This window comes from Fringilla coelebs (genome assembly GCF_963513975.1).
Source record: "Fringilla coelebs genome assembly, chromosome: 6".
NCBI lineage: Eukaryota > Metazoa > Chordata > Aves > Passeriformes > Fringillidae > Fringilla > Fringilla coelebs.
In genome coordinates, this window is record NC_140034.1 from 41,163,495 (window position 1) to 41,173,883 (window position 10,389).

At 48.4% G+C, this 10,389-nt stretch overlaps 1 protein-coding gene across 1 annotated transcript in view; it reads right to left on the reverse strand.

The window, feature by feature from the left end:
• HSD17B12 (hydroxysteroid 17-beta dehydrogenase 12) overlaps positions 1-9,073 on the reverse strand; it is a gene marked incomplete at its 5' end in the record, with an annotated part of 84,066 nt that extends 74,993 nt beyond the window's left edge. The window contains 3 exon segments of the mRNA XM_084207779.1: positions 8,641-8,814; positions 8,817-8,970; positions 8,972-9,073. Coding sequence (XP_084063905.1) covers positions 8,641-8,814; positions 8,817-8,970; positions 8,972-9,073 — 430 coding nt within the window.
• Positions 9,074-10,389: the final 1,316 nt, after the last annotated feature.

Consider the following 10,389-nt stretch of genomic DNA (forward strand, 5'->3'; position numbering starts at 1 on the left):
GGGGATGGAGAACTCTTTGGCAGATGGGACTGAGATAGCAGAAATACTGGGCATATACACCTCTTTCAAGAAAAAATATTTATGCAAAATAATAGAGAATAACAAGTTTATAGATTAAGCACCTTTGCTGGCAGGATAAGAATCCTGGGGAAGGGAGCAAAGGGGCAGAAAGCCTAGGGGAAACCAGCCTTCCAGAGACTTCAGAACAATGGAAGAGTTTTGGAGAAACAGATCAGCCAGTCACAGACGAGAAATGTGAAAGCAGGACTTTTTGGAATAAGGATGCAGTGATGAAGTAGAGTGTGGGGAAGAGCAGCATGCAAGCATAAGCAAGTGTTGGTTGGGTAGCAACAGCTGCAGAAATAGAAATAGTTCTCTGCCTTCTGCTTTCCATATCTATATGTATCCTCACACACATCTGCAAACCTCTCCATCTAAAGACAGGGACCAGATACCTTGTAAGGAGACCAGACTCTTTAGTCTCTGCACAACAGTTTCCTCCCATCAGCAACAAAAACCTTCGTCCCATTGAGCTTACCATCTTCCATTCCCCTTCTCTCACTACAGCTTTTCTCCCTTTGTGCTTCTGTGGTAGCCTTCTAGCATACATGAAAATCCTGTGGAAAAATTGCTGTGATTAACAGCCCTAGAGCTGAGCTCCTCAAGTCTGCTCTTCTTTGTCTAGTGTACAGAGCTCCTCAAGAAATGGAAACACAGCTGTCCTTCTGGCATGACTGATGGAATACACCCCTCTGGAACATGTGGCTCACAATTCCTTGAGAGGACAAAATAGAAGGGAGGTGTAAAAAACAGAAAAAAACCAAACATGCAACCAAAACCAAATCTGTACAGTCAACCAGACAGTAAGTTCTGCGTATACACACACCATGCCTGAAGCTGAGCCACCCAGCTGTCTACCACAACTGACAAGCAACTGAATCGTGAGAGAAACACAAGAGAACCCTCAGGAGAGAAAGAAGCAGGGAGGGTAACAAAAATGGGAATAGAAGTAGAAGAAACAATGGAACAGGTACTATTTTGTGTGAGGCTTAGCTTCTGGACATCTCAACTCCAGTTTTAAGAACTGCTAAACAAGAGGTTTCTTTCAAAACCTACAACCAAACCTCAGGCTTTTAGGTGTCACCATCTGCTGCTGAGGGCAATGGAGTGAATTAGAAGCTCAGTAGGAAATTCCACATATAGTTCTCTTCCCATGTTAGCTGGAGATGCTTATATTGTGGAGCAGTATTTCAGCACTGCTAATGACTCACCCAGTGGGTGATGGTGCACTGCTCTAGACATTAATTCCAGGAATCCGTGAACTTTCACAGATTTGAAAAACAATATATTATTTTAAGGTTAAATCAGGAGTCAAAAAATAGCAGATTCAAGGTAGAATTCCTTTGTGCAATTAAATGTACTACAGGGGAAGAAACTTGAATTGCCCTAACTCTAGCGTTCTCAGATATTAATGTACTCAATCTGAAAAATCTTTGGCTTTTCTCTAAGAACCCATGTTTTTCAAAACTTATCAGTAAGTGAGCATCAGAAGTCATCTGAAGCAAGAAGTGGCAACACATGGGTGTTTTACCTACTAGTTATAGAGTTTATCCCACATTTTGTTCATATAGAGGCTTAAATAATCACATTTGGCACTTCTGTTAGAATAATCAAGAAAGATACTTCCTTACTGTTATCCCTTCCATAGCACAGATGATCATCCTCACCCTATGGATTAGGAATTAATATATTCACAAGACCAAGAACCACGTATTTCACCCACCTACCAAAAAAAAAAAAAATTCCCAGGTGGAGAACTACTGAAGTTTTCCCAAAGGACACTCTCAGCTCTGCCCTCAGGGCCTCCTGCCAGCTTACTTGTTCCTTACACAGGATTGCATTTACCCAGCAATTCCATCTGGGACTTCCTTGCTGAAGAGACTCGTGTGTTCCCCACTTCTCTACTCGTGTGTACCCAATTCTCTGCCTTTCCTTGCTGTCACCAGGGTACCTCACAGGTAATCTTCCCAAAGTGAGGGAGGCACACACTGAGGCCAGAAGAGCAAACCAAAGAAACTGGAACATGATATTACTCTAGATTACATCCTTGTGTAAATTCTCTAGTTTTAAGTTACCAGTTTCCATTACAAGTATTCCTACTTTAAAACAGACAGAAGACTGGGAGAATGAGCCAGCTTAAAATAACACAATTCATCTCCAGGCTAATAAATTGTCAAGCATTTCCCTCTCAGGCTCTTTATCAGAGATAGGTATTCTTTTCACCTTAATGCAAACATCTGTCCTCTGCTCCCTATTAGCTGGTGTTTTTTTGGTTTTTTTGCAGGTGGAAAAACCATACTAAAGCATTTAACCCTCCTCCGTATACATGTCTCTGCTCCTGCAGATAAACATGGCAGAGCCTGTTCATATTCTGAATCAAACTGCAGAGCTGTAGATTACGAGCTTGGTTGATGCTGAGGTTGGTGATGCCCACTCATGCCACATGTAGTGTGCTGGCCTGAGCCAGAAGGGAAGGGCTGAAGAACATCAGCTAGGACACAGCAGAACTGGGACTCTTGACTCTGCACTCTGAGTAGTTGCTCTCCCTCTACTCTTCGGACCACAAAGTGCAAAAAGGAGCATATAATGCAGTAAGTGTTGAGCAATCCCACTAAGTAGAGATTTTAAACAGTCAGCAACATCATGTGCAAATGAAGACACCTGAAAGAAGTAAGCAAGCACCAGAAAGAGAAAAATCATTGAAAACAGCAGAGAATGGCTCATTACTTTATACTGTCTAGGAAGCAGGACTGATTTTAGGGTATGTTAAAGCAGTAGCCTATGTAAAAAATATTAGAGAGCCTCCCTGACTCACCAAGAGTTGCAAGTCTTTGAAGAATTTACAGCCCCCTCAAACACCACACAGAATGAGCTGCCAGGTCTAGAGAAGCAGGGTCAGAGATCCCACTTCTCCTGGACTGCTCTGGAAGTTTGCTCAGCCCAGCAAGCACAGGCTGAAGGGATACACTGACAGAAGTCTTCTAAGTTACAAGCTATGAGTAGGACTGAAGGCAGACAGCTAAAATTTTACAAGAGAAAATTTAGGATGGATACTTGGAAACATTACATGGCAACTAGGAAAAGAAAAAGCCATACACATTGGAGCACAGTACTCCTGAGAAGTACAGACAGGATTAGTGCATCAGACTGTTCTCTGAGGCACTCTTCAGTGCAGTAACCCTAACCCTTCAGCAGCAGTTTGCAAATAGCCATACAACAAACAAAACATGCTCTGAGGTCAGTCTGCACATTTCACTTGAGCTGTCAGGATCACAAGTTAGTTTACAAGCAAGCTGGCATATTTTCACATGTTCTTAACATCACCTTTCAAGTTAACAAGTGCCATGCTTTATTTCATACAAGGGTAGCGTCCAGAATTGAGAACAAGGCCAGAAAACCTTCACCATGGACCTGAAGAGCTGAAGATGATAAATCCCTGAATAAGTGATTCAGCTGAAGAACTAAAGATAACCAAAAGCTCACGCCAAAGCTCTGCACACACCAGCCAAGCACTCCTGCACAGGGAAAATCAGAGTTGGGCAGAGCCTCTTCCCTCACGTCCTGTAGGGAGAGCAAGGCCCAGAGAGGCTGAAATTCCCTTCTGCTCAACCTCCCTACCAACTACACCCTCATCAAACATTGCTCCAGGGTGGCTGTTGAAATCTGCAACAGTGACTTGTGACATGGTCTGTCAACTATTCATCAGTGCACATTGTGAAACACATGCAAAGCAAGACTGCACTTGTTTGTGCATCTGGGACTGAAACTTGCTTGCAGAAAACTAAGAAGCTTTAAGGCAACAACTATTTCACTTGATGCTATGGACTGTGTCGATAGCAGCTGATCAGCAGTGAAGTGAATGTCCTCCGTATGGAGTTCTTAAATTGTAACTAAAATATTTTACCATCTGACTTATTTCATTAAGGATACCCCAAGAACTTTATAAGGATCAGGGTCTATTTCATAAGACACCATTTCTAGGGACTGCAGAAAGCATAACCTTACAGATGGAAGAGAACATTTAAAAGCACAAAATCCAGCTAGTCCTCTTCTTAAACTTCTTCCTCTCGACCTAAGCATCGCATCTTATTAATTTAATAATATTATTGATAAGGTCTGATGTATAGAGCTTGTTATTATCTCAACCTACTAGCCAACAAGAGTTTGGGAATTGGTCCTGTATTCTTAGTTTTTAAAAGACCTGACTGTACAGACACAAAGAAATATCTACTCCAGTGCTCATGTATCCAGTTACATACATTTTTCATGCCTCCCTCAGTGGCCCTGATGCACAAACTGCTATTTTTAGATGCTGGATATGCATAGCCATTATTAAGTAAAAGAAGCCAACAAGAAGGCAGAGAGGGTCACCCAGCTTTGCTGCTGCTCAAAGTTTTTGTTAAATATTTACACAGGGAAAGAATGGTTTAAGACTGAATAAGGGGGTTTTGTCTAAAATCAAATTACAGGAAGTTAGAGGCAATTGAGAGCACCATCGTGATTAACGACCTCTCACAAATTCTTTTTAAAGAAACCTAGAGCAAATTGCCCACATTTAGTTAATTTTGTATGTTACTGAATAAACTCCAAGAAGTTTAATTAAGGCAAGCTCATCTTCAGAAACCTTTGTTGGCCCACATACAGCTGTACAGCCGAACTCACCACATGAGAAAGCATCACCATTAGCAGACATCTTGTAACCACTAAATGTACGATTATTCAACCATGACTATCAAATGCACTGAAGATAGAAGTGGATGCTCCTGTGACACTGTGAGGCTTTAAAGAAAGCTCTTCTTCTTTAAAGAAGACTTTTCTTCAAGTGTCATATGGCAAATCACGGAATCAAAATAACTTTGTTTCCAGTTAACATATTGTTCAAGCTACAGAAAATTGTGGGGGGAAACCCCACATTTATCATCAAAATATGTGCAGTGTTGAGACAGGAGAAAAAGAAACAAAAAGTTTAAGTACCCACACAACCAAGATGTCAGATGCTTTAGAGCACCAGATCAATCCAACTTGCACTGACAGTGTGTTTTGAATATACGAAGTTGATTATCTGCATACACTGAACACTGGTCTGATTACACAGCTGACCTTGCTCTAGACAGGAGGTTGGACTGCAAGCCTCCTGAAGTCCCTCCCAGCCTAAATCCCCATAGGATTTTGAATTCATTTTACTAAGTTACTGAAGGGAAGGAGAAGAATGATATGTTTTCCTGCAAAAGAGGCGGCTTCCTAAAATAGGAGACACGGCAGCTCTCCAAATGGGAACTATAACAGCAGCAGACAGTTCCCTGCTCCAGACACTCTGTACTCCAGAATACACCCAATTTTCAATGGCAGAGAAGCAAGGTGGCTGCCTGCCACTACCATCAATGGAAGAAGAATAGGACTCTCATCCAACCTAAGGAAATACAACTATGGATCACAACAATCAGCACTACCAACAGATCTGTCTGCCTAGAGGAAGGCAGGGGAACAGCCATGTCTTTGCTGTATTCTTGGTGAATTCAGAATGCCTCCTTGGCACTCTGGAGCTGTTGAGTCTGTTGTTTATTTAGCTACATTGTTTTTCAATCACAGGACTGTTATTCTTATCCTCTTTTACCAACTTGTGAAGCACATTAAAGGTAGAACATTCAACCCAGTTTTTACTCTATAGCCTCTCAAGATGCACCCAGAAATCTCACACTGAGACATCCACCCAACTTCCATACTGTACTTCACTGCACAGCAGCCAAAAACCAAGCCAGATGCAAGTCATACGGAGAGAAAACCAGAAAAGCTGCATACAGACCTTCACACATAATTGTGACTGTAGAAAAACTCTTTGTCAAAAGAGGTGCTACTTCAAGTAGTACAAACCTAGTTTTCCCAGAGTACATTACCAGTCCACATAGTGGTTCCTCTTCCTCACATTAGCTCTTTTTAAATACCAGTAAATTAGACCAAGATAGACAGAAGCAATTGAATATATGCATCCAAAAAAACCTCTAAGAAAATAAGGAAAAAATTTGCAACCCAATTTCAAATATGCAGAAGAGTTAAAGGGCAGTAAGAAGCCCTTCCAAAAGGACTTGTGTTTTTGGGTTTTTATAAAGTTGCTCTCTAGTTGTGCACTAAAAAGAATACATTGACACGGTAACTACAGCAGCCAATTAACATCAAAACCTCTGGTTTTTAAAATACCAGAAAATAAGGAAATGCACTTTTTATAGTATGACTTAGTAATTTGCTAATCAAGGTGACCCAACATATCTGCAGCTGTGCCTCCATCTTCCTTTCTCTGAGAGAAAACAGAGAGCCTGCCCAGCCACAACATACTTCAGGGCAAAACACCCCAGTGCTTATTCAGACTAAGATAATCTCTCTTCATTTCAGCTGGAGACTACAGCAGCTGTCCCAATAAAGCAGCATCTCACCTGTATCAGCTGCACACAGAGGACACATAACAGCTAACTCATGATGGCCACATGTCTTCCTACAGTGACAGCAAGCATCATCACCCCATTTCTCCATTCTCCTTGACACTGCAGCAATGCTCCCACTTCAGAGCAGAGCAATAAACATAGAATTTACCTGTGCTGCCAGTGCTCCTCTTCCTCCCTGCCTTAAACATCACAATCTTGGCAGAGAAAGAACAATTTCTGTGAGCAGCCTCTGGCCACATACAGTGGCCCACTGCTGCCTGCACTTGCTCAAGAGAGTGACAGAGGACATTTGCACTGCAGTTCTCTGATGTTTGAGGATGTGACTGTGGGAAGATCTGCTGTTTACAGTTTGTAGTTTCAGCTGATAAGCTGGCATTTGGCTCAAGCACTGCAAACTTCCATGCTTGAAACAATGCAAAACAAGCTCAAGTGGCCACAAAGACTTGTGTGATGCACCACAAGTCAGCAGGCAACTGATAATGCAGTAATATATTCAAAACCAATATTAGAAAGTCAAAGAAGGTTTGGGTGTCCTGTGCCAGCCATATCTTTAACAGGCGTAACATTTCTCCAGCTGAAAGGAAGACCTGTACCTTAGTTATTTGTCTGTAAAGCTGTTACTTATCCAAGGCACGGCTGCTGCACTTCAAGCCTGTGCACACAGGACTCATGACACGCTCTGGCATTATGTATGCTTCGAGTAGCAGTGCTGCTTTACTGGTGTCTCACACAAGCAGACATTCAACTACCCAGGCATGTGCTCACATACAAGTTCTGTGCTGCAGCAGAGCTTATGGGGGAGCACAGTCATAAGCCCAGCAATCAACCTGCTTGTTACAGGGCTGCTCTGCCTACAGGTCAGACACCTGGAAGCGGCTGAGCACTTGATGTCCTCCTACTCCCCTTGAGGAAAGTAAGTACCTCTTGCAGCCTTTTAAACTGTCATCTCATCTTAAACTCCCACTCCTTGCATGCTACAATTATTTTTGTGGCCCACCTTATCAATTCCCAATTAAGCACAAAACTTGCTCTTTCCAATAACTTTTCCAATAATGGATTTGAAAATTCCCTTGGCCTGATCTGTTACACCAGCAGAAAAGCCCTTTCCATCATCTCATCATTACTTAAAGGCCAGAGCGGCAGCGGGAGACTCGGAAGAAACTGTCTTTCCCCAGCGTGGCTCCTAGGACCAAGAATCGAAGTACTGAAAAAAGTTAGAGCAGCGTAGCACTGAAATTACCCTGGGAATAACCTCTGCTGTACTTCCACAGCGCTCCTGTATTTCGGGGATGCTAAATGCTGCCACCATCCCCTCCCGGCCACCGCTACTGTCACAACCTCCACAGGGAGGGCCACTCGTACTTCAGCCCCTTCCTGAGCGCGGCCCGGGACCGAGGAGGGGCCGAGCTGCAGGAGCAGACAGAGTCGGCATAAGTTTCACGCCGCTCCGCTGTTCTCCCGCCGCTCTCGGCAGGACTCTTCCCTCACCCTGCAGCCAAGCTCTTCTCCGGGAGCACCCACGGCTACCGCCGTTCGCCCGCGAGGCTCCCGGTGCTGGGCAGGGGCGGCGCGGCCCCCGGCCTCCGCTGCGCCGGGAGCGGCCGCTCCTCCGGGGGCGGCGGGGACGGGGCGGGCCTGACGTCAGCGATGAGGTGCGAGGCCGGCGCGGAGGGGGCGGCGCGCACCGACCGGCCGCGCTGGGAACTGCGGGGCGGCCCCGGAGCCGCGCTGCGCGCCCGGCCGCCCTGGAGACACCAAGTTCACACACGCCGTGCCCGTCCGCCCGCCCACAAGTCCCAACAATCGGCGCTTCTCTCAGGACCGACCCGACCGGCGTGCTGTGGCCCTGCACGCTTCGTGGGGAGCTTGAGAACGGCTCCCGGCTCGCCGGGGGCCCACACGACAGAGCAGTGGAACCCGCCAGCACCTCAGCCGCTGCCCCAGACCGGCCTGGCCCGCTCCGGATCCGGCTGTCGCCCCACGGGCGCTCCGCCAGACTGCCCCGGTCCCCTCGAGGGCCCGTCCCCGCCCCCCGCGTCCCCCTCCCCGCCAGGCCGAGGCCGCTTCCCCGCGAGGTCCCTGCCCCGGCCCGGGGGGCACCGGAGAAAGAGCCGCGGCGGGGGCGGCCGGGACGCGCACTCACCTGCCCAGGCGCCCAGCGCCGGCCCCACGGCGGCGGCGCCGCTACCCAGCACCCAGACGCGGAGCCCGGCCAGCAGGCGGTACGAGGCCAGCGCCGCCGCGTAGAGAGCGCCTAGCGCGCCCACCCAGTAGAAAAGGCCGGCGGCCGGGAGCGCGGCGGGAACCACCATGCTGCGGAGGCTGCCGCGGCCGGACTGAGCCCTCCCGGCCACCACCGCCCCGCAGCCGTCACGGCGCCCGCCCCCGCCCCGCCGCGATTGGCGGAGGGGCCTCTCAGCCACCGGGTAACCCGGCAACGCGGCCGGGCCCGCCCGCCCTGGGGCCGCCCGGCCCCGCCGCGCCGGGAAGGGGGGGGCAGGCAGCGAGCGGCCACACGCCCCCGTACTACTTGCGGCCTGCGCCCCACGTGGTCGGCACCGCTCTCTTGCCCCCATTGGTCAGTGAGCATGGCCGTCACCCGGCCGCCGCACTTCGATTGGTCCCGCCGCCCAGGAGCCCCGCAGGACTGGTGGAAGACGGGGCCTCCGCTCCCGCCCCCACTGACGTCATATGAGCCCATTCATAAAATGCTCAGGCTCCGCCTCGCACTCGACTATGTCCCTCGGCTCCCCTCCCCCCAGCCCCGCACTGCGCTCGCCCACGGAGCCGCGCCGCGATCGCCACGACACGGCACGGCACGGGTCCGCAGGGACCCCTGGGCAAAGAGAACCCTCACCGGGAAAAGTCCATCCCGGGAAAAGAGGGGCTGAGCACCACAGCCCAGCTTCCACTGCACCCCACGCGCCGCGGGGCTGGCTGCGCTGTCCCGTCCGGCCGGCCTCAGATCTCTGTCTTCCCCGACAAGATCCAGGGGCAACAGAGGCTTCCTGAAATATCTCTCTTAAGCTGCCCACTTGTGCCATGCCTGGACTTGCCCGGCCCCATTGCCCTTCACCTGCCCGCTTGACACGTCCTCTCTCCCAGAGCCCCTCACACGATGGGGTTAGGAACGCCTAGACTTGGGAGGAGTATAGGAAACACCTCTGAATGGACACACACACTCCATCAGTGGCTCATTCCATGGTGGTGAAGGGCACAAAGCTCCGCTGCCTTCTGTCCCACTTGCAAGGGCCGCCCGTACCTCACTTATGGGCCAGGGCTTTTCCCTCCCTCCCAGGAGGGAGCCTGGGGCAACGGAGAAGAGATTGGGCAATGTAGGCTGTGGGAGGCTGAAACCCTGAAATAGCTCATGGTTGAGATGTACTGCCTCAACAGGCTGAAACGGCAGGAGTGGCTGAGGAACATGGAAAATTAATGGCAATTTGGTGTAAGGTGTGGGTCAGTTAAAATGTCAGAAAAGACCAGTTGAGGTATAGGGGACTGTTATTAATATAGGGTATGGTATAGGGGCTGTTTTTAAAGGGAGCCCCTTGCAACTTTCAGTGCCAACATTTTTTTCTAGAAAACAAGCCTTTTATACCACTTATTTGACAATGATCTTAGTTCAAGAAGTAAGAAACCTTCTCTAGATTAGGTTTTTTGGAGATCAACATTCATCTGAGTTATTAACACCAAGTAGCATCGGGGGGTAGTCTTAATGTTGCCTTTCCTTTCTCTCCTGGACTGGCAAATAGGTCATACCCAAACCTAGCCACTACTCCTGAAGATCTCCACCTGTACCAGCTGCTAGGCTGCAGCCATGTTCCCTTCATCCACTCCTTTGTGTAACTTGCCACATGCCATGTGGATGGCAGAGGAGGCCTCCAGGAGC